At 37.2% G+C, this 17,056-nt stretch overlaps 1 protein-coding gene across 2 annotated transcripts; it reads left to right on the top strand.

The window, feature by feature from the left end:
• Positions 1–221: 221 nt before the first annotated feature.
• LOC122300265 lies at positions 222–15,808 on the top strand. 2 transcript variants are annotated; one of them, XM_043110778.1, is made up of 12 exons: positions 222–383; positions 507–618; positions 724–787; positions 1,264–1,365; positions 1,450–1,514; positions 9,139–9,237; positions 9,593–9,672; positions 9,762–9,975; positions 13,469–13,524; positions 14,507–14,602; positions 14,757–14,937; positions 15,512–15,808. In XM_043110778.1, exons 1-12 carry the CDS (start codon positions 319–321, stop codon positions 15,635–15,637), a joined length of 1,260 nt encoding a protein of 419 aa, XP_042966712.1. In that variant the 5' UTR covers positions 222–318; the 3' UTR covers positions 15,638–15,808. The 2 variants fall into 2 exon arrangements, with proteins under 2 accessions (XP_042966712.1, XP_042966713.1); XM_043110779.1 differs by having other exon boundaries at positions 226–383; positions 516–618.
• The last annotated feature ends 1,248 nt before the right edge of the window (positions 15,809–17,056 follow it).

The following is a 17,056-nucleotide window of genomic DNA, read 5'->3' as shown; positions in this document are numbered from 1 at the left end:
TTTTTTAAATTTTAATTAAAAAATAATATTAAAATAATATATTTTAATAAAATTTTATGTAATTTTTATCTTTAATTTCAAATCTCCTAATTTGATCTCTTGGGAAGGGAAGAATGGAGTCGACGGCACATGCCATGCAAATATATACAGTATCATCAGTTCGGGCTAGAGCCCATGGGCTTTGGTCATATAATGTCATATTACGAAACTAGACCCCGCCCCCCACCCCCAACCCCCCGCTAATCCAACTTCAAATCCGTCTTCTCGAAACAAAACGCTGGAAATGCATGCACGCAGATTAGGGCGGGAGTGAGCAAAATGGGGGAACCAATGGAAAACATTCCCTCTTCAGAAGAAACCCTCGATCTCCTCACCATCCGCAGGTCCTTCCCTCTCTCTCTCTCTCTCTCTCTCTCTCTCTCTCTCTCTCTCTCTCTCTCTCTTCGTATTTCGTATTAATTTCTCTGCATTTTCAAAGATTTATGTGTATTTGCTTTGCTTTTTAGTCGAATAAGAGAGCTCGCAGACCTTCGCCTCAGTAGTGGCGGCGAAGATACTACGGAACTAACCTCTTCAGATTCAGAAGAATTACTTAAAGATTGTGCTCTCCATCTCGAGGTACTGCCGAAAGTAACCGTACAGTTTCGTCCGTTCCTTAGCAAAAGAGAAAATGCTTGAGTGGTTGAATTTTTTTTTTTTTTGAAAATGACGGATATTCTTCAGAGCAGAGTGAAGCAAATTGTGTCAGAGTGCTCAGCCGTTGGTCCCTTAGACGTTGCAGATCTGGGTAAGTTCTTCTATACAATGTTTAAGTAGAAGAGATTACTGCGCAATGTAAAGACTAAAAACACTTAAAAGAAAGAATGGTTTGTAGTAGTTTATATGTTTTTATCTTCTCCTTTTTCTTTAAGTTATTGCCTAGTGGTATTTGACGTGTAATCATCTTTATCATTCACTAATTAAAAAAAAAAAACTAATATGTGGAATTCGTTAGGTTGATATGTCCGGAATAAAGAGGATGTAGATGCTATGTTTTATAAGGTTTTACTTCAGCCCACAAAAGTGAATGATTTAGGTTAATCCAAGATTGCAAGCTTAAAGAGCGGTTGAATCAGATAAGAGTGTATGGCTTGGTTGATGTCTCTATAAAAATAGGAAAAAAGATATAGAATCTCACTTCATATATACATATATGCATCTCAAATGCAACCTGTGGTGGATCCCGGTGGCCAAAGTGAAAGAAGTTGATTTTTTTGTGTATAGATGCATACTTGGAACATCTAAAGGAGGAGCTTAACATGGTGGAGGCCGAAAGTGCCAAAATATCCAATGAGATTGATGGTCTTGCTAGAACCAATTTGGAAGGTAAGAGCAGAATTGACTCTTTTACACACAGGTGAGGGTACACTACCCTGTATCCTGATTAAAGTTGTTTTCTTCTGGTTTCAGATTCTAGCCAATTGGAGACAGATCTTGAAAGGTTGGAATGCGCTTTAGATTTTATCACCTCACAGGTCAGTCCTTTATCATACGAAATATTTTAGAAATTTTAATTTAGACATTTTTGGTTGTAAGAAACAGTCATGCCTGGTCCATGATGTTAACGTAAGGTATGTTCCTGGATGAGTGACATTTGAACAAGAACCTGTTGGGGACTGGTCGGAGGCAGAGATGAACCTAAACAAAATGAGAGACGAAATTTAACGTGGTTCGGCAATTGCCTATGTCTACAGCTGTTGTGATTTCACTATAAAATAATCTTTACAAAGAAAAACTCTCTCTGTTTCTCTCTCTGCTCACCCTTTTTCTTCCTCTGTTTTTCTTCCGCACACTCACTATATTCTGCACAATTAAGCTCTCCTATTTATAGGAGAGCAATCCGTAATTGGTGCAGCAATTTGCTGCATCAATTACGGAAGTGGGTTGATAATAAACTAGAGGATAATGGTGAGTGGGTTGCATAACCCACTAACCCACTAATTGTTGTCTCCACTCATTGTTGTCTCCACTCATAACAATCTCCCATTTGGAGGCAAATTAGTCTACATATCATCATAGCAACCATCACAGCAACTTCAAGTCATGCCTTTAAGTACGGACCAACTGAAGCTACACACAGTTTCAGTTTGTCAGCAGTAACTACTTTTGTGAGCATGTCTGCTGGGTTCTCCGATCCTCGAATCTTCTCAAGTATCAGTTGTCCACTATCGAGAAGAGATCAGATAAAATAGTATCTCAACTGTATGTGTTTCGTTCTGGAATGAAAGGCTGGATTCTTTGCAAGAAAAATAGCACTCTGACTATCACTGTGCAGAATACCTTTTTCATTCTTCTTTCCCAATTCTTCCAAAAATGACTGCAACCAAATCATTTACTTCCCTGCTTCAGTTATAGCAATGTATTCCGCTTCTGTAGTTGAGAGAGCAACGATCTTCTGTAACTTAGAAGCCCACGATACAGCTGTACCACCCAGCGTATACACAAATCCAGTAGTACTTTTTCTGCTGTCAACGTCACCTGCTAAATCAGCATCTACATATCCCTGTAGCTTTAAACCTGCTTTCGTAAAGCATAGTGACGTATCTGAAGAGCCTTGTAGATATCTCAAAATCCACTTGACTGCTTCCCAATGTTGCTTTCCTGGATTACTCATGTATCTGCTCACAGCTCCCACTACTTGTGCAATATCTGGCCTTGTACAGACCATGACGTACATAAGACTACCAATAGCAGATGCATAGGGAATTCTGTTCATGCATTCTTGCTCTTCTTCCGTCTTTGTGATCCTTAGTTAGTCGAAAGTGACTAGCTAAGGGTGTGCTCACTGGTTTCGCCTTGTCCACGTTAAACCTTCTGAGCACCTTCTTCACATACTCCTTCTGCGAGAGCCTAAGAGTATCATTAGCCCTGTCTCTAATAATTCTCATACCAAGGATTTGTTTTGCAGCACTCAAATCCTTCATCTCAAACTGCTTTGACAACTGCTTCTTCAGTTTATTGATCTCCTCGATGTTTGACCCTGCAACGAGCATATCATCCACATACAATAGTAGGATAATATAAGAGTTGTCAAAGTTCTTCATATAGCAACAATGGTCAGCCTGTAATCTTGTAAATCTATTACTACATATGAAGTTGTCAAACTTTCGGTACCATTGTCGTGGAGCTTGTTTTAGGCCATACAAGCTCTTCTTCAGTTTGCAAACTAGATTCTCTTTTTCCTTCACTGAGAATCCTTGTAGCTAGTGCATATAGATGTCTTCCTCCAAATCACCATGAAGGAATGCAGTCTTCACATCTAACTGCTCAAGATGTAGATTCTCTGCAGCCACAATTGCCAACACTAGCCTGATCGTGGTCAACTTTACAACTGTGGAGAAAATGTCTGTGTAGTCGACACCTTCCTTTTGTTGAAACCCCTTCACGACCATTCTAGCTTTGTAGCGCTTGCTACCATTGTGCCCTTCCTTAATTTTGTACACCCATTTGTTGTGCAAAGCCTTCTTACCTTTTGGAAGCTTAGTTAACTCCCATGTCTGATTTGACATCAGTGACTCCATCTCATCTTGCATGGCTTTCTCCCACTTGATCGAATCTTCAATTCGTAGAGTTTCATCATAACTTTCTGGTTCACCACTATTTGTTAGCAGGATGTAGTGTAGAGATGGTGAGAACCGCTGTGGTGGCCTGATCGTCCTTGAAGATCTTCGAATAACAGTGAGTGGTGTACTTTGTTCGATCTGTGTATCAACATTCTCTTGATCCTTGTTTTGATCAGTGTTGACTTGAGTAACATCAAAGTCAACAACCTCAGGTTTCCTTGGCTGCTCCTCAGGTTCAGCTTGTGACCTAACTTTGTACAGAATCTCCTCATTGAAAATCACATTTCTACTTCTGATAATTTTGCGATTTTTATCATCCCAAAATCGATAGCCAAATTCTTCATCACCATAACCGATGAAAAAACATTTTCTAGATTTGGCTTCTAACTTGTTACGATCAATAGAATCTATGTGAACATATGATACACAGCCAAAAACTTTCAAATGGGAAAGATTTACCTTCTTTCCACTCCAGACTTCCTTTGGTAGATTGAATTTTAAGGGAACTGAAGGTCCTCGGTTAATCAAATAGGCTGCAGTGTTAACTGCATCAGCCCAAAAACATTCAGGCAATCCTGAATTCAGTCTCATGCTTCTGGCACGCTTATTGAGAGTTCTGTTCATGCGTTCAGCTACGCCATTCTGCTGCGGTGTCCCGAGAATAGTCTTCTCAAATCTAATCCCATTTGCAGCACATAATTCTTTGAACCCTCCGTCTATGTACTCTCCGCCATTGTCTGACCTCAGACATTTCAACTTCAAGTCTGTTTCATTTTCAACCATGGCTCTCCACTTCTTAAAAGTGTCAAATGTGTTAGATTTATTTTTCAAAAAATAAACCCATACTTTCCTGCTTGAGTCATCAATAAAGGAAACATAGTACCGCGATCCTCCAAGAGAAGCGACTGGGGATGGCCCCCACAAATCTGTGTGCACCAACTCCAACTTTGTAGACTTTGGAGTTCTGCCATTTTGCAAGAAACTAACTTTTTTCTGCTTCCCAAAAATGCAACCTTTACACATGTAGAAATCAGTTGATTCCAATTTTGGTAACTTCCCATTGGATAATAGTACTTTCATTCCTTTCTCACTCATGTGACCAAGCCTTTGATGCCATAGGTTGGCATTTGCGTCAGCAATTGCAACAGTATCTCTAATGCTTGAAGTCATGTATAGAGTACCTATTTTTGTGCCTCAAGCTACTACCATAACTCTTTTTGTTATCTTCCACGTGCCACTGGTAAATAGCACCGAATGCCCATTAGCATCAAGTTGTCCTACAGAAATCAGGTTCCTCATGAGCTTGGGAACATGTCGCACTTTCTGTAGCAATCATGCACTTCCATTGGGCAGATTGATTCGTACATCTCCCATGCCTTCGATTTCCAATGCTTCACCATTTGCTAAATACACATTCTCGAAATCACCAGTGACATAATTCTGCATGATTTCTCGGTGTGCTGTAGTGTGGAATGAGGCTCCTAAATCTAACATCCAAGATTCAATTTGGGTGTCGACTGAAAGGAGTAAGGCATCTTGGAGATATTCTGTTGTGGCATTAGCAGAGTCATGCTCATTCTTCTTCTTTGCTTCATTGCAATTATTTATGAAGTGGCCAATCTTGCCACAATTCCAGCACTGTACTTGTTTTCCGGACCTAGATTTACTTCTGCCTCTTCGGGACTTTGACCTGTCCCGATTTGAACTTCTACTAGCTCCTCTACCTCTCGTCTCGAGGTTTAAGGCAGAACTGGAAGTTGATGCTTCTCCTGTATCTCTTCTGCGAACTTCCTCGCTAAGAATATGGTCCCGGATATCTTGATACTTCATCTTTATTTTGCCATAAGAATTGCTAACAGCTGTTCTCATGGCCTCCCAGCTTTTTGGCAATTGAGCCAAAGCAATCAGTGCACGTACTTCATCATCAAATTCAATCCCTAATGAAGCTAATTGATTGATGATGGTGTTGAACTCATTCAGATGCTGAATAACTGGAGTTCCTTCTGCCATTCTCAAGTAGAATAACTTGTACATCAGATGCACTTTGTTATTGGCTGATGGCTGCTCGTACATGTCTGATAGAGCCTTCATCAAATCTGCTGTGGTCTTTTCCTTCCCTACATTGTGTGCAACTGATCTTGACAGTGTTAGTCGAATGACTCCCAACACTTGTCTATCAAGAAAACTCCAATCTTCATTGCTCATGTCATCTGCCTTTCTTCCTAAGAGTGGAAGATGTAGTTTCTTCCCATAGAGATAATCCTCTATCTGCATTCTCCAGTAGGCATAGTCTGTGCCGTCAAATTTCTCGATACCAGCACCTTTAACTTCTTCTCCAGCCATAACTTTACAAATGAGTTCAAATTTGAACAAACAAAAATCACCGTTGCGTCCGAAACACTCGAATTAGTTGAAAACGAGTCCGGAATCGTCAAAATTGGATCAAAATTGAGTTTAAACAGGCCAAAACAGTTTCGGCCAACCAGAGTGCGACAAGTGGCAGGATGACGTCGGCTCGACTTAGTCACGGCTCGGCTCAGTCAAATGGCTCGGCTCCAGTCTCGGCTAGGCTCAGCTCCAGTCACGGCTCGGCTCCAGTCACGGCTCGGCTTAGCTCCCGTCACGGCTCGGCTCGGCTCCAGTCGTCTTCAACCTCGGGTGCGCGTGGGGACGCGTGAGTTGCAGTATATGCACGTGCCGATCTTCTTGGGGCGCATGTGGGCTTCTCCGACCTCCGTTTTCGATTCCGTTTGTGGCAACAGATTCGTTTCAACGCGAGGAACACTCTGGAGTTGTCCAAAATTGATTTGGACCAACTTGAATTTTCGGACAGCTCGAACCAGAGCTCTGATACCAGTTGTTGGGGATTGGTCGGAGGCAGAGATGAACCTAAACAAAATGAGAGACGAAATTTAACGTGGTTCGGCAATTGCCTACGTCCACAACTGCTGTGATTTTGGTATCAGAGCTTAAAGGCATGACTTGAAGTTGCTGTGATGGTTGCTATGATGATATATAGACTAATTTGTATCCAAGTGGGAGATTGTTATGAGTGGAGACAACAATGAGTGGAGACAACAATTAGTGGGTTAGTGGGTTATGCAACCCACCCACCATTATCCTCTAGTTTATTATCAACCCACTTCCGTAATTGATGCAGCAAATTGCTGCACCAATTACGGATTGCTCTCCTATAAATAAGAGAGCTTAATTGTGCAGAATATAGTGAGTGTGCGGAAGAAAAACAGAGGAAGAAAAAGGGTGAGCAGAGAGAGAAACAGAGAGAGTTTTTCTTTGTAAAGATTATTTTATAGTGAAATCACAGCAGCTGTGGACGTAGGCAATTGCCGAACCACGTTAAATTTCGTCTCTCATTTTGTTTAGGTTCATCTCTGCCTCCGACCAGTCCCCAACAGAACCAACCAACATTGTTTGGGGTTAAGGTTTTGTTAAGCTGATTCAAGTTGAATTTGTCGGGAATTCTTAAAATTGTTTATGATCACAGACGCATAGCTTCTGCTCCTTTTATAAACTGCATTTTATCTTATCAAGAAAGTCTTTATTGATATTAACTATAAAAAAAAAAGTAGAAAAGAAAGTGCTCACCGATGCTGATTTCAAATAGTTGGCCAAACTTCATCAACTAACACTTACCAATGTCATTGCATATGATTATTATCATAAATGTTTGGGGAATATATGCATGTTAAAAAACTGGTTAAATCCAGTCAATATGATATATATATATATATATATTGTCGATGGGCATATATTTGCCGGAGCAATGTCATTGGGTTTTTTATGGGATTGCTAAATATCCCCTTTTTAGTAATAACATTGACAATGTGATGAATCAATATCAATGGACATGCCAAAAATGTTAACTTTAGCCAGCCTATAATACTTGTATTAAGCTTTGCTATCTGAATTATGAGCATCTTAAAAGCTTTATACGACTAAACAAGGCTCCTTTGTGGGTGCCGGTTTTTGTATGGGTGGCTGCAGTAGAGAATATTATAACTTTGGATGATTTTAGAAAGCTGCAATAATGATGAATTGGTGTTGTTTGTTTAAAAAAGGGGTGGGATCATATGTTTGTTTTCTGCAGCATGGCTCTAGAGTATTATGGGCCTCGATTTCTGCTTTTTAGAATTTATGACTCTCCAATCTCCTTTGGTGGGTTGGGTATTAGAAATTTAAGGATTTTTAATCAGGTGTGACTTGGAAAATGGTTATGGAGATTTAATCTCGAACCGGATGCCCTATGGAAGGCAGTGATTGAGTGCAAATATGGAGGTTTTTTTTTTTTTTTTTGGGGGGGGGGGGGGTGTTGGTATACTAGAGAGGTGAGTGGGGCTTACGAGTGGGAGTTTGGACTGGAAGCATATTAGACAAGGTGGGGGGGTTTTTACTTGAAACACAAGATTCATTTTGGGGGAGGGCTCTAGGATTAAATTTTGGAGTGACTCGTGTGGAAATGGTGCTCTAAAGGATCTATTTCCTTCTGTTTTCTGGGTTGCTTGTGAAAAAGAAGCTTCAGTTGCTTATCTCATGGTGATATCGGGGGAGCAAGTTCAATGGAACATCAATTTCAGTAGGGCGGCCCAAGATTGGGAAGTGGGCAGCTTTGAGGACTTTTTTAGTCTATTATATTCCACAAAACCGAGCAACCAGCAAGCTGATATGTTGTGGTGGATACCCGCAGGCAAAGGTACATTCTCAATTTGCTCTTTCTGTAAGTCTCTTACATACTTGCCGAATAATCAATTTTTGTGGAGAAGGATTTGGCGACATAAGGCGCCTCTCAAAGCGACATTTTTCATGTGGACAACTTCCTTGGGTAGGATCTTGACGACAGATAACTTGAGGAAACACAGCGCGATCATAGTGGATTGGTGCTGCATGTATAAGAAATCCTATGACATAGTGGATCATCTCTTACTACATTGTAAGACGGCTAGAGTATTATGGAATGAAGTGTTCAGCAGGTTAGACTTGGGTCATGCCTGTTATGGTAGATGCACTTTTGGCCAGCTGGACAAATTTAAGAGGCATTCAAAAAATCAAAGCTGTGTGGAAAATGGTCCCTATCTGTATTCTATGTGTCCGTGGTAGGAGCACAATGAACGGATGTTTGAAGACAAGGAGCGCTCGATAGAGGAATTAAGAGCTTTTTTTTATTAGAATTTTATGTACATGGGCCATAGCTATAGACTTTCATGGCCTCGATTTGCATGATTTCCTTGTCTCTATAGATTCCACATAGATAGAGCGTACCTTTGTATATCTTCTTGTGTACTTGGGCTATGCCTATCGTTTTTTAATAAAATTGTTTACTTATATTAAAAAAAAAAAATTATGACTTTTTGTTATCCTACACTTGTTATTCTAGTCTTTTAGAATTTATGACTTTTTGTTTCTCATCTTCTCTCTAAGTGGGTGCTTTCTCTAATATGCTTCATGTGTAATTGGGTTGCATCGATTTGGGCGCATTCAATAAATTGACTACCTTATAAATTTTATTTCCATTTGGTAGGGTCTGAAGAATGCTAAAACAGGTGCACCTGTTTCTTGCTCTACATGTGGAGAAGATCGATCAAGTTTGATGAATAAGCGTGTAGACAACAAGTTGGAGGTTTTACTTATTATATAATTTTTTTTTTTTTTATACAGCTTGCTTTCTAGGAATTTTATTGATTTAGATTTGTCTCTTTCAGTTGAGAGAATGCGATCCAATTTACAAGAATTTCAAACTTCGTGGTTTCTGTATGATGTGTAATGCCATTTCAATTTGATGTATCTTTTGTTAATCTTTGTGTATGCAATACAGTCAAAGTGTTTGTGTTCACACTATAAATAATGGAGCATATGCTTGTCCTATATTATATTCACTAATTATAATGCTTTGTAATTACAAATGCATTCAAATTTAAGCTATTGACCTTGTGATCCTTTATATTGTATAAAGAAAATTTCCATTTACCTTGTAGCTTTTGGAACTTGAAGATCAGATTGAGAGGAAGAAAGCAGATTTGAAGTCTTTGCAGGATCTTGATCATATGTACAGATGGTAATTCAGCCTCTGTGATTTACATTTTACTCAATGTGTTTTGTCTTGCGCTTATGCCTGGTATATGTTTGTTCTGTCAATTGTTTTAGGTTTGATGCCACAGAACAGATTGAGGATTTGATGACATGTCTAAAAGTCATTGCATTCACTGAAAACTGCATTAGAATTTCATTGCGGACATACATCCCAAAATTGGAAGGCTTGTACCAACAGAAGATAGAAGACTGCATTGAACCATCTGAAGTGAATCACGAGTTATTAATAGAGGTTATGGAGGGGACTATGGAGCTAAAGAGTGTTGAGGTATTGGGATATGAATTAATTCCATGATTTTTTCATGAGAATAGTTGCCCATTAGAATAAAGAATTATATAATATACTATAGTGTTTAATAGTTTGCATCAATTACAATGATTTAGCAAATGGTATGAGATGAGCCAAGAGTTTGTTACTAAGATCTAGGTGAAGCAACCAGCATTCCCAACTAAAGTGGGTAAAAGTTTAGACATACTAAAATATCAAAAATTACATTTTTATTTTTTTGAAATAAGTAAAGCATATAAAAAAAAAAAAGTAATCTAAAATTAAAAAATGAACTAAATTTGATAAAGCCTTACAAATAAAATAAAATAAAATAATTGCTTACTACAATTAATAAAAAGAAAATAAACTTAAAATAGAATCAACTTAAATTATAAAATACACTTAAATTAGAAAGACTATAGTCAGAACTAATAAAAAATTATTTAATAAACTATAACTAGGATAAAACACTCAAAATTTAGAAAATTAAAACTCAGAAAACCTAGGATTCCCCCTCCTAGGTTTTTGCAAGGTTGCTTGTGGCCAACCTACAATGGGTCGCTGTGTGCTGCCTCCCAGAAGTGGGCTGCAAATTGGACTGCAGCCACCCTTTGGTTGGTGGTGGGGTAGTCTATGACCCTCCTTGTGGAGGTTGACGGGGACCGGGATCCATCTGGGAGGTTATTGTGCATTTTTAGAGGTAAAAGCAATTAAGGCCTATATTGGTTACACAAAATCAAAAAACTCATCTCATCTCATCTCAATTCATCATTACAACTTTTCAAATTCTCATACAAACTATAATAAACAATTTTACTTTTTCAAATTCCAATACAAAATTAATATTACAAAATTATATTATAACAATATTTTATTTATTATTATTTAAAACATCTCATCTCATTTTATCTCATCTGTGTAACCAAACGTGGCCTTATTAAGCGCAAGAAGTGGAACCCTAGCTCACAAGAATTATACAAGAAATAGCGTGCAATCATGATCAAGATATCTTAACAGAGTACCCAAGTCTTCAAAATTATAAACATCAATGACGACATTGATGGAACACCACTAGAATAGTCTCTTAAGAAAATATTGTTTTAAGTCAATGGTGACTTAGGAAAATGTTGTTTTAAAGCCGAACTCATTTTCTTGCAACCCTTTTAACTTCAAGCATTTTGTTCCCTTAAAATGCACTACACTAAACAAGAAAGGATCATGTTCCAAACAGTATCAAGATCGCCGGACAAACCCTTTTGCGCATGCCACAAGCTCCGCTCTGTCTTAAGGATGATTGTTTATTTTTTATTTTTAGTTTTTAAATGTTGATTGTGCATTATTGATGCTTGTCATCACGCTAAGTGACTCACCATCAACTTTCTGCTAATAATAGCAGAGGTGGACAAAAGGACCAATTTGTTATGGGAAGATTAGCCCAAGGATTAGTTAAGATTTGTTTTCCCTTTAATTTGCTCTTCTGGTACAATTCTTTGCATCATTAGTCTAATCCTTTGTAGGAACTTCCCATAATAACGAACTTACAAAATGAATTGAATTGATTCAATTCAGAGTGGGCTGGCTGGCCAGGGTAACTAGATAAGTAGGCCTGTTTCTGGCTGGCTCGGTACCGAAAAGACCCGATGGAGTAATCCCTTATCTCAGATTGGAGAACTTGCTAGTAGTCTAGTAGATAACTATTTTGTTGTTTTAGAAATTCTTGTCTGTTCACATGCCTACGAGCTTTTAGTAAAAGAATTTCGTTTGTTATCTGCCTTGAAATCTTGTTTCATTCTGTCCCATGAAGTTCAATTATGTGTTTGAAATACTAGAAAGTTTGCCAAGAAAAAATAAATACTAGTGTTATCTTGAGTCTTTGATGGTGCAACATTACTAGGTTTTGTGTTGAGTGAGATCATGGTGAGTATATAGAGATTTATTATTTGTTACTTGCTGATGATATCATCATCTTTTGCAATGTTATTTCGAAGTAACATTGAGCTACCAGGTCTGTTGTACTTTTAATTTTTTAAAGTTGGTTTTGGATTGAAAGTGAAGTGGGTAGGAATGAGTTAATACCTGCCGATGATATGGTTGGGGTATCTGACTTCACTACAAAGTATAAGGTTTTTAGCTAAGTCAGATGGCTAATTGGATTATTGGATTTGTTCATCCCTTTCTTTTGTAGAATTGGCGAACTTTTTGGATGGGTATAATTCATGTATACCCAAGCACTCTTCTCTTTCAGGCATTCGACAAGGAACCCTCACTTTTTGTAGGGATTGATTCTAATGCCATTTATAACAACCCAACAGAATTGCTGGCCACATTTAGATTTAGACTCCAAAAAAACTAGTTAAGACTACATTTGGAGCTCATTGGAATCATTATAAAGGCCAAGACCTTCACCCTCTTTGGTGATGGAGGATTTCGTTTCCCACTCATAGATGTGGGTTAGTTACATATTGTGTGCAAGGTAGAGAATGAGTTGTCTTCTTTCAGTTCCCTGCTTAGTGGTAAGAAAGCTTAGGTCACTAGCCTTTTCTTCTTTGAAGTTTATAAGGGTAAAACTATTGGGTTAGATGGGTAATACTAATGATGGTTATGGATTTTTCAGAATTTTGAGGGGATTGAACCTACATTGATTTCACTCAAATCTTTATTTGAGAAACTTGGACAATTGGATTTGTTCATCCATATCTTTCATAGACATTGGCTAATGCTTTGGACTAGTATACTTCATGGATACTTGAGCATTCTTCTCTTCTTTAAATGATAATTACCCAGATGTGGTATGAATTGCTTCTGCATGTAAAAATTTTGTAATCCAAGACGTTAGAATTTGTGTTGAGTTGACAGAAAATTCAGGGTTTTCTTGGGATTCTAATAGCCATTAAACACTGTATTTACATGGTCATTTGTTACTTGTGGTTTTATATTCCTCTCTATCTGGTTACATATGAGACCAATATGTTACACTTTGGTGTTTGTCTAATCACTATTTACATATATTATATAATATGATATAATATAAAATTTTGGAATTTGATTTAAGTCTGAGTGCCTCATATGCTTCAAAGTATACAGACTGTCTTGTGTTGCAGAGGTTAAAATCCGAAATTATCGGGTTTACCTTCACTAAATTTGTCTACTACCGTTTGAAGTGTGTAATTCTAAATTGCTACGTAACTTGCACCTGTATCAAGTGCCATAGTAGATTACCAAGCTCATTGTGTTATAAGTCTAATGAGCCATCAGATTTAGGAATGAAAGCAGTGTTAATGTATGCATTGTTTTTTAAATATTCTGCTGTCTTAATGGTTGCTGTGCAATATTAACTTGATTTGTTTGTTATAAGAGTTCCCCTCATTGGGCCATGATTTCAAGTGTGGGTTCTCAAAATTTGTTTATGTCATACGTATTATTGTTGGAAATAAGTTATTGCCTCATCAAGTTCTTTGGGTGGTGAATTAATGCTCTTATTATTGTTATCCAGATATTTCCAAACGATGTATATATAACTGACATTCTTGATGCCGCAAAGTGTCTCAGGTCTGTATCGGGCATTTCCCTTTTAAACTTCTATTGTCTCAGGCTAACATTTCTGTTTACTGATATTTTTTTTCCTTTTTTTCCAAATTTTGGAAGAGCTAGAAATAACTTGAATGCATTTATCACCGGGAAGTACCATTAGTTACCTCTTTTCTTGAAAGCTATATATAATATCGAATTATAATCCTTGTTGGGCAGAATGTAAACATCACAGTAAATGCCGAGGACAATTTGTTGAATAGCTAGGCCTTAAGTTGGACTTAAATGTAATGCATTATTGGTGAATTCTATCAAGCTGCTACACTGATACACTGATAACTGAGGGTGGTGACACTTAATGCAGTAAAGGTAAAATACCCCTCACGTATAGGTCGGAACTTTATATGGAGTGCTCCAAGTGAAGACCTCCTACTCCTGATGCTATTATGTGACTGGCTAAGGCCCCACAATATTTTACAATCTGCATTGGAGCTTGTCATCCGCCAGAAACTATGTCACCAAATTTCCTCGGAAAAACCTATTGAGTTATATGTGAAATGTAGAGTTTGGTTCATTGGAGTAGGGTTTTGAGGAGCGAGACATTATAACTTCTTGCATACAGCCTACATTCATAAATGGCCTTTTGTTTTTGCTTTTTGTTTTTTTGGAAATCTGGAGTGAATGCACAACTTACTATTTCTGATCTAATCAAGTTCTACAAATACAAAACTAGCCAAATATCATTTCTTTTATGCATGCATATTTTGTTGAGAAGATGAGAACCTCCTTCCAAGAGTTTTTTGAATGTATAATTAAGGATTCTTTTTTACTTCTGCAGAAATGTCATTAAGAATATTTAAAGCCATATTGAATTGCATAGTACGTATAATGGAAATATTCTCTCCCCCCTCTTTAGGCTAACACGTTTGGTACATTGGAAATATATGTAATGAAAAACCAATCAGCATATTACCTTATTTGATTCATGAAATATACCGTGCAGTAAGTCTTCATTGCAGTGGTTTATAACAAAAATACACGATAGAATCGTCCTCTGCAATCTGAGGCGACTTGTGGTAGAGACTGCAAACAAATCAAGGTAAGTTTGTTAAACTTTCACAAGTCCTTGTTGTTTTGATGTTCTGACATATTGTCATTAGTGAAAAAAATAAATAAATTTATTTGATCAATTTTCAATATACCATATGACCTTGACATTTATAATTTTTACACCAGCATGGTTTCTATTGCAGACACTCGTTTGATTACTTGGATAGAGATGAGATAATAGTAGCTCATATGATTGGGGGAGTTGATGCGTTGATAAAGATTGCTCAAGGCTGGCCAGCATTGAGTTCTCCATTGAAGCTGATATCTCTCAAGGGCTCAGAAAATTCGAAGGACATTTCTTTAACTTTTCTTTGCAAAGTTGAGGTGAGTATTATTTCTTCCTTGCCTTGTATTTGTTTTACGCATTGTTTTTTCTTGGTTCACTTCATAGTTTTTGGAGTAAAGGGTCTCATCATTTCAAATTTGCACATCTTAAAAGAAATCTTCCCGACTACTTTTCTGTCAATTTATACATTTGTACAGCAGAATAAAGTAAGGCACAACATGAATCTCTTAGAAGATTCATTGAGTGCCTTACCTGCGCTATGCCTAGTCATATCATCAATAAAATCTTTGTTCACCCATAAAAGAAGATGTACAAAATGTGTATATGCACGTGGATTCCTACAAATTATTTGCATTCAAAATTTTGAATGATTTTGAAGGGTTTTTGAGGCTTTTCTTATATTGACCAGGAGGGGAATCTGGTTTTCTTCTTCTTTTATGTTTCATTAAGGCTACTCTCACAAGGTTTATTTCACATTATGATGTGACAAGAATTGTGGAGATGATACATTTGTAAATGGTGAAAGAAACCTTCCCCAGATTGCATCATCCAGTCTGTTTTACCCATGAAACTGATTATTTCCACTTAATTGAATGCATAATTTCATCTTAGGAAGTGGTGAACTCCTTGGATATACACATACGGCAGAATTTATTGAGCTTTTACGATGCTGTTGAAAAAGTGCTGGTGGAACAAATGAGATTAGCACTCCATTCCGATGATGCTTCCAAGAAATGACTGGCTATGACTCCTGAATAATATCAATTGCTATTTGCTAATGTTCAATACCCAGCTCAAGTTTTATGATGTGCACATCACTATTATTTCTCTATTTCTGTTATTTGCCTAAAACGTATCATTATGAAGGTTAGACAAGAATATTTTTAACGAATTGTACGAGCTTCGCAAGTGTTGTTTCTAATCCTTATTTTATTATTAGTCCAATCAACATAGGGAAGATAATCCATTAGCATTTGGGGTCCTCTGCACAATCTTGATATTGAGAAGTGATTTGTGGATGTGAAATCAAATCGGCTGCAAATTACTGATTCTCTACAAACTTACTACAAAACTAAGTGGCTATTAAATCAAACCACCTGCGAGTCCTTCCAATATATTTGATCTGTTTAAAGGAAAGAAAGAAAAAAATTAAAAAAGAAAAACTATTTTAAGAATATTAAATAATTTTATTATATTTCTTTTAAATTAAACCATCCATACAGTTTTTCTTTCTTCTTTCCTCGAGGAAAATATCAGTTGGAACCTGATCTTATTTAAAGGAAGAGTCTATCACCATATTAGAATTTTGATTTGTGAATTATTAATGCCACAAATAGAGACAATTTCTTGTTAAAAAATCAATGATATGTGCAAGCTTTCCTATTTCTTGAACATTTCTGTATATAAACGAATGGGAAAAATGGAAAGATCAATAAGGTCGGTCTATAAGTAGTTTACTTGAAGCAAATAAATAAGAAACCCTATAAGAGAGTGGTTTCTATATCACCATAGTGACACTGAAGTTATTTTCAAGTTCAAACTACTAGAAGAGCATTTCCGATGGTTTGTCAAAATCTTTATATAAAATAACTACCAAAAAGCCACTTTATCTATTTTGACAAATGGTTTTGAAATATAATCTGAATTTATATATAATAGAAAAGAACTAAATATATTGAGTTTGACCCATTTATTTATTTATTTTTGATACATTTGGGGAGTGGGGTTTCAAACTCCATATCTCCATTTTAGAGACGGGGGTAATGCCAATCAGGTCACAAATCTCTAATCCATTTAATTAAATGGGTCTAATTAAGGTTAACTTTTACATATCCAAGCTGGACACTATTCAAACTTGGCACGTGACATTTAAAACTAACAACTTCTGTCCCAATCGACAACCTCAACATGAAATTTACTAATTACGGTTGAAGAATCTGACACGTTTATATCAATGGGCAAAATTAGAGTTGACTCATGTAGGATCTGTCCTATCTTGTTACAACTTGAAGCCAATGTTGCAAAAAGAATTGCCACAGCCTTGCTCAAAGTAGAACACAAATGGCTAGCAAGATATACATTGCAAAAACTCTGGAAATTCATAAGATGGTAGAGGGCGGACAAAGCAAAAGAAATGGTTTAAAACTCGGAAGTTGT

This window comes from Carya illinoinensis, chromosome 2 (genome assembly GCF_018687715.1).
Source record: "Carya illinoinensis cultivar Pawnee chromosome 2, C.illinoinensisPawnee_v1, whole genome shotgun sequence".
Taxonomy (NCBI): domain Eukaryota; kingdom Viridiplantae; phylum Streptophyta; class Magnoliopsida; order Fagales; family Juglandaceae; genus Carya; species Carya illinoinensis.
The sequence above is the reverse complement of the archived record's forward strand: the minus strand, read 5'-3'. Positions and strand labels throughout refer to the sequence as shown.

Bases quoted from the DNA above. Each gene is read 5' to 3' on its own strand.
- LOC122300265 (XM_043110778.1), top strand. From the start codon at position 319: ATGGGGGAACCAATGGAAAACATTCCCTCTTCAGAAGAAACCCTCGAT. The intron at 619-723 runs GTACTGCCGAAA...GATATTCTTCAG, and splicing joins ATTGTGCTCTCCATCTCGAG to AGCAGAGTGAAGCAAATTGT. The intron at 14,938-15,511 runs GTGAGTATTATT...ATTTCATCTTAG, and splicing joins CTTTTCTTTGCAAAGTTGAG to GAAGTGGTGAACTCCTTGGA.